This window comes from Leptonychotes weddellii, chromosome 5 (genome assembly GCF_054177405.1).
Source record: "Leptonychotes weddellii isolate Sample4059 chromosome 5, ASM5417740v2, whole genome shotgun sequence".
NCBI lineage: Eukaryota > Metazoa > Chordata > Mammalia > Carnivora > Phocidae > Leptonychotes > Leptonychotes weddellii.
The window spans coordinates 3432745-3449568 of NC_138373.1; the positions used below are offsets into that span (position 1 = coordinate 3432745).

The window sequence follows — 16824 nt, forward strand, 5'->3', positions numbered from 1 at the left end:
CCCCCACAAAGCTTCCTCTCCCCACCCCAACCTCCAACCCTGACCTCAAATGACGGTGGGCAGGCCAGATGAAGGCAGCTTCCAGAGGCTGGGAGTGCCAGTGTAGACCACACACACACACACACAGACACATGGGGCAAGTGGACAAAGTTTACCCCCAAAGCATCTGCCAGCTCAGAACCCACCTGTCTGAGGAATGTGTCTGATGATTTAATACTGACTTCGGTACATGGGATTCCAGATGCTGGAACCCTAAAATACCTTGGAATGTACTAAGAACTAAGCATAAGGCATCCTGTCCTGGCCCAGCCAACTCTGGTTGGGATAGCCATAGGCTGAGGCCTGTCTACCTTGAGAGATGCTTGATTCAGAGATTTCCAGATTCCTGTGCAGCTCAGGAGCTGGGCCTGGATCCCCTCCCCAGTAAATGTCCAAGTGGCAGCTACAGAGGGGCCAGCCCAGGCCTGGAGGGACGCTAGGAGGACAGGTCCCTGGAAGCCTTGTCATCGGGCTACTAGAGACTTCAGAGGTGGGGGTATCCCAACACTGGAGACGCTCTGCCCAGATCCCTACCAAACTAGCGAGGCCTTCCTTCTGGGGCTCATCTGAGGAGCCTCCCAGGGCTGCTGATTGGCACCAAGCAAGAATCTGAATGTTGGCATCACAAGCCCTAAATCTGGAGCAGGTGAGCAAGTCCCCAGGATCTGCTTGCCCCCCGAATGAATGGCTCTGATAATTTCTCTGGATTTTTTCAGCAGAAGAAATGACCAAGTAACCGCTTCCCCAACCCCCACCACTCACTCACTCCTCTGTACTGAGAACAAGCTATAGTGGAGCAGAAGGCCAGGGGCTACTCGGGCTATCTGCCTCAGTCTCCCTTCATTGCCCCCCAGACAGCCTGCTCCAGGAGTTTCCCCAGTAGGGACAGGTGTCATGTCAGGAGATAAGCAGGCTCCCCCACACGGTCTGGCCGTGATCCCACTGCAGAGCACATCAGACAGGAAAGGCTAAGGGGTGCCATCGTGAGTGCTGAATGGATAGGTCGTGGCTGCCCAGAGCACCTCCTGAAGAAGAATCCTGATTCCGCACCATGCTGCAGTTGATTGGTGATGTCTGCTACGGTCACGGTTATTCACCATCCCTGATCTACAGGCTGGGTGACTTGCCCTGAACAGGGCACAATTCCCCAGCCAGGACTTTGGTAGCAGAGGAGGCCCTGGCCAATGGGGTACAAACAATCCCCTGACTCCCTAATAGCGTTCTGAGGGCCTTAAAGAGTGAATATGGGCCCAGGGTCCCCCAATCTGCCAGGACAGTGTCTGCTCCCTTTTCTGAGGACGTTAACGTTGGTTGTATTAGGAAACACTTGCCTAGGATAGAAACACATTACAGGGTTAATTTCTCCTCTGTCAAAATGACTAAATGCTTTCTTTCTCACTTGGGACCCGAAGGACATTCTGGCCTCGGACCCATCAAAAGCTCTGCCCGTGGACGCGCAGACGGGCCTGGGCGCTGTGCTCTGGACCAAAGTTCACAGAAACACTTTTCCTGATGCTCTGCCCCATGCAGTCTGGGCCACCTCATTTGGACACCTTGGCCTGCAGGGTGCTGGGCAGATAGAGGTACCTCCAGATGGCATAGTAGTGGGTGCCAGCGCCAAAGGCCACAAAGAGATGCCAGATGGCGTGAGCAAAGGGGATCCTGCCGTCACTCTTGAAGAACACCATGCCCAAGCAGTAGAAGACCCCTCCGGTCATCAGCTCCCAGATGCCCTCGGTGTTGGGCTGTCGGCAAGGACAAGGGTGGGGCACAGGTCAGAGGAGCAGCCAGCAAGGCTGGGAGCCCCCCGCCATTCCCCCACCGCCCCAAAACGAAAAGAGACGTGGATGGCGAGCCAGCCCAGATTCCCAGGTAGGAGGTCTCGACACGTGTTGTCTATTCTCCCCAAATTAATTCTCAAATATTGCTCATTTCTACCAAAATCTCAAAGACTACTTTCTAGCTTATCTTTTCTAAAAATTAATATATCTGGGCGTGTACCCCAAAGAAGCGAAAGCAGGGACCTGGACAGATGCTGGTACATCCAGGTTCACGACAGCCACAATGTGGGAGCAACGCACATGTCCGTAGACGGATGAATGGATAAACAAATTGTTGTTCGTGGGATTTCATGCCATGGAACATTACTCAGAGTTAAAAAGGAAGGAAATTCTGGCACCTGATCCAACACGAATGAACCGGGAGGACATGGTGTTGAGTGAAGGGAGCCAGGCACAGAAGGACAAGTACTGTAGGATCCCACGCATACAAGGTCCCCGGAGTCCATCGAATCCATAGAGACAGAAAGTAGGTTACCAGGGGCTGGGGGAGGGGGAGCAGGGAGTTCGTGTTTCATGGGGACAGAGTTCAGTTTGGGACGATGAGAAAGTTCTGGAGATGGCTGGTGGCGACCCCTGCAAGAAAATGTGAACATGCTTCCTGCCGCTCAACTATAGATTTAAAAGGGTTAAAAATCGTAAGTTTTATGTATATTGTATCACAATTTTTTTAAAAGTAATGCATGTCCAGGGTGAAGAATTTTAGAGAAACCCAAAAAAGGAGTCGTCCTAGCCATCAGAGACAAGCACTTATTAACCCCTGAGTGGTTGGTGGTTAAAGGGAATGGCAGAGACCGAGCGCGAAGAACCTGCCACACCATCCCCACCATGCTGCAACTCCACGTTGGGTTAACTGCTCTGTGGGGGACCAGTCTGCATCCCACAGCGAGAGCCACCTCCAGCTCCTGAACAGCTACATAGTATTTCATCGTCCCTGTGGACACTGATTCCCTCAGTCCTCGAGAGCATCATACTGGAATATTAATGACACAGTAACAGCTTTAGGAATACCTAGTGCCTCCTCGCACCTGTTCGCACCTGCCCCCACCTGACCGCACCTGCCCGCACCTGCCCGCACCTCGGAGCCTTCACAACCACCTTACGCGGCAGGCATGACTCCACGTGGCGGTCATGGAGATGAACCCACGGCACGTGCTAAGTGAGGAAAGCACATTGCAGAGCTGGACGTTTTGTGTGACCTCGTTTTTGTAGAAGAAGAACAAACAAGTCCGTATGTCTGCATATCCACATAGATTTGCATATAAATAAATAAATAAAAAGGACACACAAACTGAATGGTGGTTGCAGCTGGGCCATTGTACTGCGGGCGGGGGGAGGAGGGCTTGGCTCTTTCACACATCTTCAGACTTATTTTTTGCAGTGACTATGTATTAAAATACACCCTTACTATATATAAGTATATGTATATGTACTTAAACATAATTTGATGGATATTGTGTAATTTAATATTTAATGTAATTTATGAAATTTTAAAAATTTTAAATAAATTTAAATGAATTTTAAAAAATTTTTAAAATATTTATCTAATATAAATTATATAATGTAATATTTAATATACTTCATAAAATTTTTTAGAATCTAAAAATAAATTTAAATAGTTTAAAAATTTCCAAATATTACAATGTAATATTTAGCTTAATATAATTCATAAAATTTTTTAAATAAATTTAAATTCTTCAAAATTCAGAAAAATTAAAAATTTTTATTTAATATAAACGATATAATGTAATATTTATTTTAATATTCTTTATACATTTAAAAAAATTTTTTAAAATACATTTAAATGTTTTAAAATGTTTTATTTTTTTATTTTTTTATTTTTTTATTTTTTTAAGATTTTTTATTTATTTGACAGAGAGAGACACAGCGAGAGAGAGAAACAAGCAGGGAGAACGGGAGAGGGAGAAGCAGGCTTCCCACCGGGCAGGGAGCCCGATGCGGGGCTCGATCCCAGGACCCTGAGATCATGACCTGAGCCGAAGGCAGACGCTTAACGACTGAGCCACCCAGGTGCCCGTTTTAAAATTTTTTAAACGTTAAAAATATTTACTTACTGGGGCGCCTGGGTGGCTCAGTTGGTTAAGCGACTGCCTTCGGCTCAGGTCATGATCCTGGAGTCCCGGGATCGAGTCCCACATCGGGCTCCCTGCTCAGCGGGGGGTCTGCTTCTCCCTCTGACCCTCTCCCCTCTCGTGCTCTCTGTCTCTCATTCTCTCTCTCAAATAAATAAATAAAATCTTTAAAAAAAAAAATATTTACTTACTATAAATTATATAATGTAATATTTAACATACTTCATAAAATTTTTAAACATTTACAAAGAAATTTAAATAAATTTTAACATTTTTTAAAACTTTAATATTTGTTTAATATAAATTATACAATGTACTATTTAATATTCTTCATAAAATTCTTTAAAATTTTAAAAATAAGTTTAAATAGATTTTGTAACTTTAACATGTTTAAAACATTTTATATAAATTACACAATTTAATATTATACAATTTAATAGATAAATATATATATTCAAATAAAACTGAACTTGCAGGGGGAGAAGGCAGTCTGTAAGAATAAATACAAATCATCAGGAAAATGCTGAGCAGAAGGACTGACAGGGACACGGATTAAAACGTCATTAAGCTAGATTACGTAAAACGGTTTGGTGCCAGGATAGAGATGGGTCCCTGGACGGAACAGAACTGAAATCTCAGAAGTAGACCCACATATACGTGTGAATTTAATGTGTGACCAAAGGAACACATTTAAATGGCAGATAATTGACATCACTGGCTAGGGGCTCAGGGACGAATCACCACGTCCAGGAGAAACCACAGCGGAAAGGTTAAACCACAACAGAAACAGGAGAAAATACAGGTAAATATTTACGTGAACTTGGAGAAAAGGAAGGCCTTCCTAACCATACCACTTTTTTGTGTAAAAACTGTAACATTTAAAAAAAAAAAAACAGAACACCTGCTAGACTTGACTACATAATAATTTTACCACCTACCAATAATCACAGTGTAAGATAATAAACTAGGGAGGGTGCCAGGCAGGTGAGTTTACTGTGCCCACTTGACAGATGGGACAACTGAAGTTCGCAGAGGAGATGTGCTCCACGCGTGGCCACCCCAGCTGCTTCTCTTCCTGGGCTATGCCCCTCACAGGCCCAGGCAGAGCAGCCCAGAGATCCTAGTCCCCACAGTCAGCAGTGATGGGGCCCAATCCCGGCTCAGCCACTCAGGGGCTGCACACGAGTGTGGGCCAGCCTGGGTGTCTTGAACGGGACATCACATGCATCTCCAGGGACAAGGAAGGAAGATCCTGCGAGTAAGCCTCCTGCCCTTTGTAAGGGCTCAGAACCTGTGCGGGGGAGGAACCTTGGCTGCCCCTTTAGGTCTCTTGTGCGGACAAGCCGTTTAGGATGTGCAAACACCAAAGGGTTGGAAGTCCTGAGCCTCAGCTCTGCCTCCACGGCCAGGGATGTTATCACAGATTTAATTTAGCGACTGGGTACTTAACTATGTCCCAGGCACCGTCCTATTCCCTCTCTCTTGGTCTTCCTATTGAATCCTTAAACACACAGGGAGGCTGACGCGGGGAGGGGGTCTGACGTGGGGAGGGGCTGACGCGGCCATCCCGAGAGAGAGAGAGAGAGAGAGAGAGAGAGTCAGCAAGCTGGGAGCCCCCTGGCCGGGCAGGTGGGACTTACCATTGAAAGGAGGACCAGGGCGGGGAAGAAGCCCATGATGACATAGCAGAGCAGCTCCACCAGCTTGTACCTGGCAGGAAGACAAGCCATCTGGGCCTCGGGACAGCCTCCCCATGAGGAACGGCAGACAGCTCCCCGCTCTGGGTAGGAGGGGACACCCCAACCAAAAGAGTGAGAAGAGCTCTGCCCTCTGCCCAGCGCTCCTGGGCTCTGACTTCACCCAGGTACCCGCAGCAGACACTGGCAGAGCTGGGTGGCCCTGGGCGGATGTCCTGCCCTCGGGGCCTGGGTCTCCATGGGTGGGATGACAGGCCAGGGCTGTCCCCGCTGAGTACAGCACGCACACGGGCCCTCGCCGCGCCCGGGCCGGGGCCGTCATGACTGTGTGATCCCAGCACCTTTTCCCCGGGGGCCCAGGCAGCTGCCCTCCGTCCATCCCAGCGGCTGCACAGGCTGACACCGACTTGCCCTCCCTGGAGATTCCAGAAATCAGTTACTCCCCTTTGCTTCTATAGCCCTGTTTCTTTCCTCACTCGGTGGGACGGAAGTGAAGAGAGCCTGGAGCCTCTCCCCTCATCTGACAACCCAGCTTAGGGAAGGTGGGTAACACATGACCCACAAGGTCTTTTTTAAAACCCCTTCAGGGGGCGCCTGGGTGGCTCAGTCGTTAAGCGTCTGCCTTCGGCTCAGGTCATGGTCCCACGGTCCTGGGACCGAGTCCCGCATCGGGCTCCCTGCTCCGCGGGGGGCCTGCTTCTCCCTCTCCCACTCCCCCTGCTTGTGTTCCTGCTCTCTCTCTCGCTCTCTCTCTCTCTCTCTGTCAAATAAATAAATAAAATCTTTTAAAAAAATAAAATAAACAAAACCTCTTCAGATCGACCCTATGGGCTGTGGCTCTGGTGGCCATCCATGGGCCTGAGCCCCGGGACGCCGGGCAGAGCTGTGCCCTCATGCTTCGGGGTCATCCTGGGGTCTCTTCTCCCCAAGGGCAGAGAGGAGGTCCAGCCTACCTGAGCCCCGAGCCCCCCCACCCAGCCTTGGCTTACCGCTCATGGAAGAAGAAGACGTAGATGGTGCCCACCGAGGCCATGATCCAGACCAGCCAACGCATGTGGGAGGCCCAGGGGCCCAGTTCCCGAAGGTTCAGCCTGAGAGAAAGCCAAGGGCACAGCCTGAGGGGGGCCCCCTGGGATCCAGCCCCTCCCAGGAAGACTGACCCCAGAGCAGCCCTGCGCCCCACAGCTCTCAGGGTGGAGAGACAGACAGAGAAACTGACTGGAACAATAAGCAATGATTAGAGGAAAATTGGCAAAACGGACACCGTCCGAGCGCGAAGACAAAGGGCATCTCAAATGGGCAGAAGCATAAAGCCTGTGTGAGGGCAATCTGGCCGAATCTATCAAACCCGAGGTGTGCATGTCCAGTGACCCCGTCATTCCAGCCCCAGGGGTTAGCCAAGGAAATGCGGTCTCGTCCGCGCACAGAGGCACAGAAGAGGACATTCATCCCAGCCCTGGTCCAACAGGACACACAGGAAAGCACCCAACTATCTACCAGAAGGGGAAGGTGATATAAGGATGGTATTCGTCTGTGCTGGTTATCAATAGACTGCCTCTCGGCTCCGAATTCACCCTTCCCGCCTGCTCCAAGCTAACGGAGCTGGGCCACGTGCCTTCTTCCTTCCCGGCAGGCATGACGTTAAGCTTTGTCAGGCGAGGGCAGTGAAGAGACTCTGCGGGAGGAGAGCTTCTTCCTTCCCGGTGCCCGCGGTTCTCCCACCAGGTTCTGAGAGCAGGCTTCTCTCTGCTGCTGGGCTGAGGCAGTTTCCCCGCGGCTTTCTCCAGCATTTGGCCACAGCGTGTGCTCTAGCCGTGGATGCAGGGGACAGTGGCGGTACAGGGGACAATGCAGGCCTGTGCCTCAGGCCGGGCAGCTGCTCCTGCACCCCCTCTTCAGCCCCACACACCTGCACACTGGGGGCCCCCCGTGGGGACCCCTGCCCAGCAAGCTGCCTGACCTCCACCCTATACACTATCTGCACCAAAACGCTCGGGGTTCCTGCAGGCGCCTCTCAACGGCTGCTTCCAGGAGCACCCAGCAACCAGCAGCTTCCCCGGCATGGAACAAGGGATATCGCTCGGGGCCTCCAGTGGCCAGCCTCCCCCAGCGCCCCCAGAGGACTGATTTCCAGCAAGCCACACCCATGGCCCCCTCCAGCAGCCTCTCTGTCATCCTGTGGGCAAAGGTCAGGCCCTTTCGGACGTGGGGGGACCTCTGCCCTGGATGGAGCGGGGCTGGTCATAGCTGTCCCTTATTTCTGCCACTCTGTAGCTTCCCTAGATTTGTCTTTGATGCTCATCAATCAATTCTCCACTCCTCCAATCTCCTATGATCAATCCTTTATACCAGATGTTCCATGTTCAAATCATTGTATGGTTTCTGTCCCCCAACTGCACCCTGCCAGATACACATGGGCACAGCAGCTTGGAAAACAGAACAATCTGGACTTTGGTGCGGACATCTCCCAGACATGCTGTGTGTGGCGGTGGGGAGTGAGGGGAGAGTAACGGGACTGTATTATTTGCACACGTGAAGAGAGATGTGTAAATGCGCAGCACACCAATCGGAGCCCCCCTGTCGAGTGGGTAGTGGGAGTTCCATCTAGAAAGGGACAGTTGATGATGGCAGTGCTTGAGGAGAGGGATCCTTTTTCACTTTTTTCCGGAGTGAATTTCTTGAATGAGACCACCTTATATGCAACCTCTGCCCACCCCGTGTCCCCCAAAAAGCAATCGGCTCTGAGTCCAATTGTTATTATAAAGAAGTTAATTTATACTGGAAAGCTTAAAGGTAGAAAAAAATAACCCGACTCATTACCCGGAAGAACCATCAGTGAAGATCATTCTAAACAGCTCTCCAAACAGACACAAAATAGGCCAATGGGTAGGAGGACGAGTATAAAATGGGATGGGGGGGAGGGGTAAGGGGAGGGAGTCTCGAACTACACAGGTCATTTCTTACAAATATCACATTGAATTTCAACTTGACTTTAACAGAAGAAAATGAACGCTCCCCCGCCCCCAAAAAGTGTGCTGAATTTCAAACAAATATTTCTGCTCCTCTCTTTCTACTATGCCAGAGGCTTTCAAGCATCTTTTACACCCTTTAAGTAAAGATTGTATGCAGGAATCTTACGTGTAAGTCTAATCTATCAAAAATAAACATCAAAAAAATAGGGTTTTCTGATTGAGGCAAGGATGGAGGAACCCACAGTCATTCACACCCCCACCCCTCCATGGTCATCTGGGAACCTCCGGGGTTCTGCAGAAAACGGCATGAAAACCAGAGCCATTCAAAGAAAAATACCCACCAAATGATTTTATACCACCTTGTCCCGTGTCCCCCTTTCCCACGCACCCAAGTGCCCAGCTGGAAAACCGGTCACCAAGCTCCTCCGTCTACGTCCTCCCGCACGTCCGACCAACACCCACGTTCGGCCAACTCTTCCTCCTAAAAAGGTTCGCAAACCAGGACACGTCACCTGCACCCCTCATTCACAGTTGTGGCTCATTCCCGTGTCAGTATTGGGACAGTCAACATCTGTGCTCCCTGTGGGACCCTAAGTCCCATGAGGAGAGAGTGTCTGTACCTCTCCGTCAGTCACAGCTGGGGATAAAGACTAGAAACCCAGCCATTAAATCAACAGAGTGGAGGATAGTCAGGGGACTGCTTTAGAAATCCACGTCAAAGAGAGTTACTGCAGCTGAGCACAAAACTTGACTTGACTATACCTGACTGCATCCGAAAGGAAACCTGAGATGACCTGGCCCCTGGCAACTGCAGGTGATGCCTAGGGCCCACCTGGGGCCGACCACAAGTGGCCGCGTGGAAGGAGCTCCCTCCCGTGGCTCCTGGTTTCGCTCTCCTGCTCCTGGCCTGCTCCAGTGGCCTCCCCACAACCCACTCACCCAAGACCTGTGCTTATTCTAGAAGCCTCCATACATACGCCTGCCCACTTGGCATCTGACGGCCAGAAGCATACCAGTTTTGGGAAGAGAAGCAAGTCCCCTTCTCTCCCAAAGTCCAGCTGGGCATGGGGCTTGCATCTGCCTGCAACCCCAGGGGGGACCCGGCAGCGGGGCTGGTTTTGGAGGGGAGGCTGGCCCAAGAAACCTGGCACCCCTCACCCCCTCCCACTGTCCATGAGTCAGTCTACTCAGCTGCCTGCAAGTGTCTTTTCGATCTGTCACTCCTCTCCCTTGACTCCCATGGCCACTCCTGGGGTCCAGGCCACCACCGCTGCTCCCCTAGGTCCTGGGCCAGCCTGTCCTCGCACCTCTGCTCCCATCAGTCCAAACACTAAAACGACATCAATATCCTGCTTTGAAGCCCCATCACCCCTAAAAACAGACCAAACAGCCTCCCATCTATACTCCGTTTGCCTCTACCCTTGTATGAGACGTGGGCACCATGCCCAGCCTGCCCAGGAGCGTGGACACCCGAGCTATGGTCACGAGGGCCCTGTCCAGCAGGGAGGATGGATGACTCCATGGGTTTCTCCAGACGTATGCTGTGTGGAAGCAGCAAGAATCCAAAAGAACGGGGACTCCACTAACACAAAAGAAGAAATCAGGCCTAACTGTCATATGTCAGAGCTGCGGTTACCTTGAGGGGAGGAGGCCCAGGGGGACAAGGGGGCTGGACATGTTCTGCTTCTTCATCTGGGTGCTGGCCGCTGAAAATTCACAGGGATGTACATTTACGACCGCGCATGCTCTCCAGGTACGGCACACCTCCACGAAACATATTTAAAAAGCAATCGTGGGGCGCCTGGGTGGCTCAGTCGTTAAGCGTCTGCCTTCGGCTCAGGTCATGATCCCGGGGTCCTGGGATCGAGCCCCGTGTCGGGCTCCCTGCTCCGCGGGGGGCCTGCTTCTCCCTCTCCCACTCCCCCTGCTTGTGTTCCCTCTCTCGCTGTGTCTCTCTGTCAAATAAATAAAATTAAAAAAAAAATAGCAATCACCTTCGCATATACAAATAAAACCCATTTATTAGCAGATATAATGAAAGCGAAGGCCCCACTTGTGATGACCAAAAACAGAAATCTCCTGGGCAAAAACGGAACAAACCTCCCTACGGCTCCCTACTCTTCAGAAGCGCACGTGCGGGTCCTCAGAGCAGCACCCCTCCTCCAGGCAGCCCTCCGGAGGCCCCGACGCCACAGCTGTGCCTCCTCTGAGCTCCCATGGCTGCACGCACGCAGGCCCGTCTCACCATGTCACCACTGTCCCGTCACAGATGCCCGTCCAGGGGCCAGACCCCCGGGGTCCCAACCGCCAGCACTGCCCGGCCACGCATGCCCCAGACGTGAGCTCAACGGCTCTGTGGGCTTTTAGAATGTGGCCTGAAGCTGAGCGTTTCCTTATTCCAGAACTTTCTAGATTGCTAAATCAAGTTGGAAAACTCCAGGTCACTTGCTGGGGGGGCGGGGGGAGGTTAAAACCAATACACTGTGTGGTGATCTGACAACAGTTAACCAAATTAGAAGGCCGGCTCCCTGCCGCCCAGAAATCCAAGTCTCGAATTTATGCCACAAAGACCAGTTTCCACCACATGAAACTGCTGTTTCTGGAGGTCAGAAGAGGCCACCTCTTAGCAACTTCATATGATTCGAGCCAACATATCCACACGCGGGTGCTAAATGATACGCAAACAAGGAGATTCACTACGGCACGGTCTCTCCTAGCCAAGGGACAGAGCGCCCCAATGCCAGAAATATCCATAAAGGGGATGGCCAGGAAATGTTATGCTGCGATAGAAAAAAAGACTGGGGAAATTTTCAGTGTACTAAAATACAGAGAGGTACCCCCAGCAACATTACCAAGAGAACAAAAGCAAACTGCAGTTTGTATAGTACCCTTCCTTTCATATTAGAAGCAGGAGGAAAAATATGAATACCGATGCATTTACAATATTCTGGGCACACACTTTGGCCTTTTTTGCACAAAACAACTCCGGAAAGAGACACAAGAGTTGTACGTAGTTGCAGAAGGAGAATGGACAGAGGGCGTCTTTTTACCTACACTCTTTTGTGCCGAGTCAACAGATTACCCAGCCAAATTAGAAGAAGACATTCAGAGAGAGGAAGCCAGTCTCCCCCACCCCCCAACGAGGGACTGCACAGAGGTACTCACCAGGGCGCGTAGGACGCTGCTATGAAGAAGTAGATTACCATGCGGTCGAACATGTGCAGGCAATGCTCCACCATCCTGGGGCAGAGAAGGGGTAGGGGAAGGGTCAAGGGTAGGGCCCCAGAGCCACACCTCCCCGCCCGCAGGTGCGGAGGGGCCTGGGCTCGGGGCTGACGGGCCTTCGCCCCAGCCACCACCCTTGGGCTTCAGGCTCCCCATCTGGAAGTGCCCAGAGCAGTGGTTTTCAAACCAGGCTCCCCATCCCCCTGGGGGCCCAATGGGGACACCCCACAGGTTTCGCTGAGGACCCCCCTCTCCCTGAAAGGTGAAGGTCTGACACCCACACTCTGCATTTTGGCTTTATGTACTGGGCTTTTCAAAAGAATTCAAATGATGAAATACTTTGATGACTAAAAAAAAGTACAAAACCAATGAACCTATGTGCCCCCGCTAAAGAGCCTCTGGGTCCCGGCATTCTGGTTCAGGTCCAGGTCTGGAGCCCAGCAGGCCTGAGTCCAAACGCCAACCTTACCACTTATGGACTGCATAACCTTGAACCAGCTCCTTACCATCTCTCAGCCTCAGCTCTCTGATCTGTCAAGTGGGGAGGGTACCAGCAGCCTATCACAGGGTGGCCATGAGGTTTAAGTGCATTAGTACTTAACACAGCACGTATCAGGAAGTGCTCAATAAACATTCGCTGTTTTTGTTGTGACCTCATGTTGAGTAGCAAACGGTAGCCCTCAATACGTTTGCCCAGTGTGGCAGCCGACCTCCAAAATGATACCCAAAGAGCCCCACTTTCTGGTATTCACACCCATGCACAGCCCCCTCCCACGATGAATAAGGCAGACACACGTAACCAACAGAGGGCTGCGGAAATGATGGTGAGTGATTTCTAAGGCTCGATCATAAATGATATTAGAGCCTCTGGCTTGTTCTCTTGGAACACTAACTTTGGGAGCAAGGAGACATGTCTGTGGAGCGGTCCATGCGGGAAGCACGGAGCACCTGGTAAAGCATCCAGTACCGACTTGCCAGCTATGTGAGGGAGCCCCCTTGGAAGTGGCCTCTCCAGCCCCAGTCAAGCCTTCAGATGGCGGCAGCCCCGGCCCAGCATCTTGGTTACACCAGAGATCATGAACCAGAACCACACAGCTAATTAAGCTCCTGAATTCCTGATTCTCAGAAGCCTTGAGAGGTAGTCAAGATTTCCCGTTATTTAAAACCTCTGTGACTGGGGCACCTGGGTGGCTCAGTGGGTTGAGCATCTGCTTTTGGCTCAGGTCATAATCTCGGGGTCCTGGGATTGAGCCCCGTGTCAGGCTCCCTACTTTGTGGGGAGCCTGCTTCTCCCTCTGCCTCTGCCTCTCCCCGCGGCTTGTCTTCTCTCTGTCTCTCACTCACTCTCTCAAATAAATAAATAAAATCTCTAAAAAAATAAATAAATAAAACCTCTGTGACTGAGGATAATGTATTACAGAGCAATAGATAACTAATGCAAACTGATTCTGCCCAGCAAACTGCAGCCCTCAGTAAAACTGCCCAGGGATCCTACGTATGGTTTAACCACATGTCCTCCTAGAAATGAAAGTGACAACAACAGTTAGCATGTTTACGGTGTGGGCCATAAGCAGAGCACTGGTCTAGGCAACTTAGGACTTTTTAATCCCACCTAGAAGACAGGTGCTGTTTTTTTCATCCACTATGTGACAGGTGAGGACAGGAAATGCCAGCACAAGCCCACACCACTGGCTAAGCCGGCGCTAAACCCAATGACTGGTTTCTTAGTAAGAAAAAGGGGAGCGAGATCTGGACAAAGAGACACACGGGGAGGAAGGCTGTGTGAAGACACAGGCAGCCCGGAGAAGCAGCTAGAAGCCAAGGAAGACTCGGGCCACCAGGAGCTGGAAGAGGCCAGATCCTCCCCTAGAGACTTTGGAGGGAGCATGGCCCCACTGACCCCTGGATCTCGGCCTTCTGGCCTCCTAAACTACGAGAGAAAGAATTCTGTTGTTTCCAGCCACCCAGACTGGGGTCATTTGCTACGGCAGTCACAAGAAACTCCTACAGCGGGGCGGAACCAAGACCCACGGAGAGGGCAAGAATGGGAAATGGGAATGGGGGCTACAGCAAAGTCACGGGGCTCCTGGGGGAGGGGCGGGGGAGGCTGAAGCTGGAGACGAGGGGTCCCTGCCACTGCTGCAATGGGGCCAAGGCATCCCTCAATGTACGGGGGCCCCAGACTCCCGGGATCAGCTCTGGCTCAGATATGACCAGCTTGGTGATCTTGAGCAAGACCCATCGCCTTCCCAATTTCAGTGTCATCACGTACAAGCCGGGGATTCTACATGCTGCAACGGGGACCAGCCCTGAAGCCTCACGCTGAGTGAGAGAAGCCAGTCACAAAAGGTGGAAACAACCCAAGGATCCGTCCAGGGATGAGGATGAACGGATGCACGTGTGCATGACAATGGAAGATATTCACGGAATGCCTTAAAAAGGAAGTTCTGAGAGGCGCTACAAACTGGTTGGAGCACACTGTACCAAACGAGAGAAGCCAGTCACAAAAGGACAAATACCGTACGACGAGGTCCCTAGGAAGTAGGATGGTGGGTGCCGGGGGCTGCGGAGGGGATGGGGAGCGAGTGCTCAAAGGGGATGGAGCTTCAGTTCAGGAAGATGAAGAAAGTTCTGGAGATGGGTGGTGGGTGTTAGCACAACAGTGTGAATGTGCTTAATGCCCCTGAACTGGACGCTTAAGACTGACGAAGAGAGTCAATTTATGTTATGGGTATTTACCACAGTGTTTTTAAAAATTAAAAGCAAAGCAAAAATTTAAAAATCCAAGACTACTGCCTATACCGCAGAATTATTGAAAAGATCAGGGGTGACGTCTCTACAGGGCCTGGACCCGGGGAGGCCATTCTGATGGTTACGATGGTCAGGAGGGTCCCTCCCAACAGCACTGGGAGCTGGGGGCTTGCTCTCCGGGCCTCTCGGAGGTGAGCAAACGAGGCTCATGTGGGTGAGGTGGTCTGCCCAGGTGGGATCCAGTCCTGGCCGGCCGGCCGAGGCAAAGACGGCGTGAAGGTCACCACCCTGGTCACTCCGCCCAGCCCCTGCCCCACCCGTGGGCTAGGCAGAGGCACCTGAGGTGGCTCTTCTTCCAGGAGATGGTGTGGAACACGGTGGACACCACGAAGAGCCCACAGAGGCCGAGGCCGTAAATCCAAGCAGAGATGGTCTCCCAGTCGTCGTCGGACAGGAAGTAGAGGTTGGAGCTGCCGAGGATGCTGGGGATGATCCAGAGCTGGAAGCAGAGCGGGGACAGGTGCTGCAGGGCCAGCCTTCAGCGTGGGGGCCAGGGATGTACAGAGCCCCTGAGCTTCCCCGAGCATGCCGCCCACTCTCTTCTCCAGACCCGCGCCATCCAACAGACCCTCCTCCCTCCTTGGCGGGAAAGTCCTAGACCTGCCCCATCCAACATGGGAGCTGCTAGACACCTCTGACTACCGAGCACCTGAATCATGATGGTGGCAATAAAGTGCTGACGTTTTTTATTTTATGTCGTTTTAGTTGACTTTAGTTTCAATTTCAGCAGCTACCCTATCGGGCAGCACGGCTCTGGAGAAGGTCGTGGTAAACACGACGGCTCCCCGCCTCAAGGAGCATCGCCGGTCACCGCCCCCACAGCCAGCCTCGCGGTCCCCGAGCACGCCACACCGCCTCACACCTGTGCACACGTAGTTAGCACCTTCTGGAGAAAGTAGCCCGCCCCACCAGGTCCACCGGGAAAACCCTTCGCTCTCCACGCCTTGGCTGATCCATCATTTCCCCGGGGAAGTCTAGAACTCTCCAAAGCACAGGGGGCAGGGGGTCCCTGAAAGTGTGCCCAGTTCTGTGTGTTGGGAACACTTTTTCAGGAGAAAGGGTTTATGGCAGCCCCAGCCAGTAGAACTATAACGCGACTCCCACAGGTCATTTTGGGTGTTCTGGGACCCACGTTCTTAAAGGGAAAAACAAACTGGTAAAATTAACGTTAATACTACATTTTGTTCAGCCCGATATATCCAAAACACCATGTAATATGCATAAACATATTAAGGAGCTATTTTACATCCTGTTTTCCGTGCTAAGTCTTCCCAAGTTGGAAGCACGTCTCCAACAGATGAGCTGCATTTCAAGGGCGCAAAAGCCACACGGGGCCAGTGGCTACCCAACTGGACAATGTGGGTCTCGATCTTCCATTATTCCCAAAGGGGCCTACTGCCCAGAGAAGGATCTCTTAGGCGAGGCTGGGGTGGTGTCAGCAAGGACTCCAGGCAGAGGGAGGCAAGGACTCCAGGGCGCTGGAACCTGGGTAGCAGGGAAGGTGGACCAACTTATGAACTAAGGCCTGCCTGGGAGCTTGCTAGCGTCCAGATGCTGTGCCAGGTACCAGGGAGCCAGCGAAGGTTCGCAGAGCAAAAGACAGGCATGCTCAGCACCACAGTCCAATGTCCCCAGATGGCCTTCCCTCCAGATCCTACTCACTCTTCCAAGGGCCACAGAGGACTTGTCGTCTGTTGGGACATCACCACGGAAAAGAGATGCTGACCCTCTCCAAGGGTGAAGAGACTGCCTTCCCTCCCACCTGGAAGTGTCCCCCGCTCGGCCCCCCAAAAGCCAACTCACAGCATGGGTGGCACAGTTAGCTGCATGCTCGTACTCGGTGGGCTGGTACCTCTTGTGGGCAGGGACCCGGTGGTTCATGAACCTGGAATGAGAGGCATAATTCCCGGAAGCTGGGCCAGGAAGCCGGGAGCAGCTGTGTTCACAGGATTCCCAGGAGACCTGAAGATCAGGTCCCTCCTGGTGGGAAAATAAAGGATCCCTCCCCTCCCCTCCCTCCTCTCCTTCCCCTCCCCCAACCAGAGTCCCACTCCCCTCCTCCCTCCCCCTCCCTCCTCTCCTTCCCCTCCCCCAACCAGAGTCCCACTCCCCTCCTCCCTCCCCCTCCCTCCTCTCCTTCCCCTCCCCC

The 16824-nt window shown here is 52.1% G+C and overlaps 1 protein-coding gene and 1 long non-coding RNA gene across 3 annotated transcripts in view; one reads left to right on the forward strand and one right to left on the reverse strand.

The window, feature by feature from the left end:
- The window catches only part of LOC145721380 (uncharacterized), a 229223-nt gene that overhangs the window by 68081 nt on the left and 144318 nt on the right, over positions 1-16824 (forward strand). The gene's annotated exons all lie outside the window — the stretch shown is intronic.
- The window catches only part of MMD2 (monocyte to macrophage differentiation associated 2), a 45792-nt gene that overhangs the window by 10977 nt on the left and 17991 nt on the right, over positions 1-16824 (reverse strand). The window contains exons 2-7 of one of the 2 annotated variants that reach the window (XM_081819049.1): positions 16479-16560; positions 14954-15114; positions 11805-11879; positions 6657-6758; positions 5611-5680; positions 27-1784 (exon numbers count right to left, since the gene is read on the reverse strand). In XM_081819049.1, coding sequence (XP_081675175.1) covers positions 1581-1784; positions 5611-5680; positions 6657-6758; positions 11805-11879; positions 14954-15114; positions 16479-16560 — 694 coding nt within the window. In that variant the 3' untranslated portion in view covers positions 27-1580. Of the gene's footprint in view, positions 1-26; positions 1785-5610; positions 5681-6656; positions 6759-11804; positions 11880-14953; positions 15115-16478; positions 16561-16824 lie in introns of those variants that run through there. The other variant, XM_081819050.1, reaches the window with a different exon arrangement.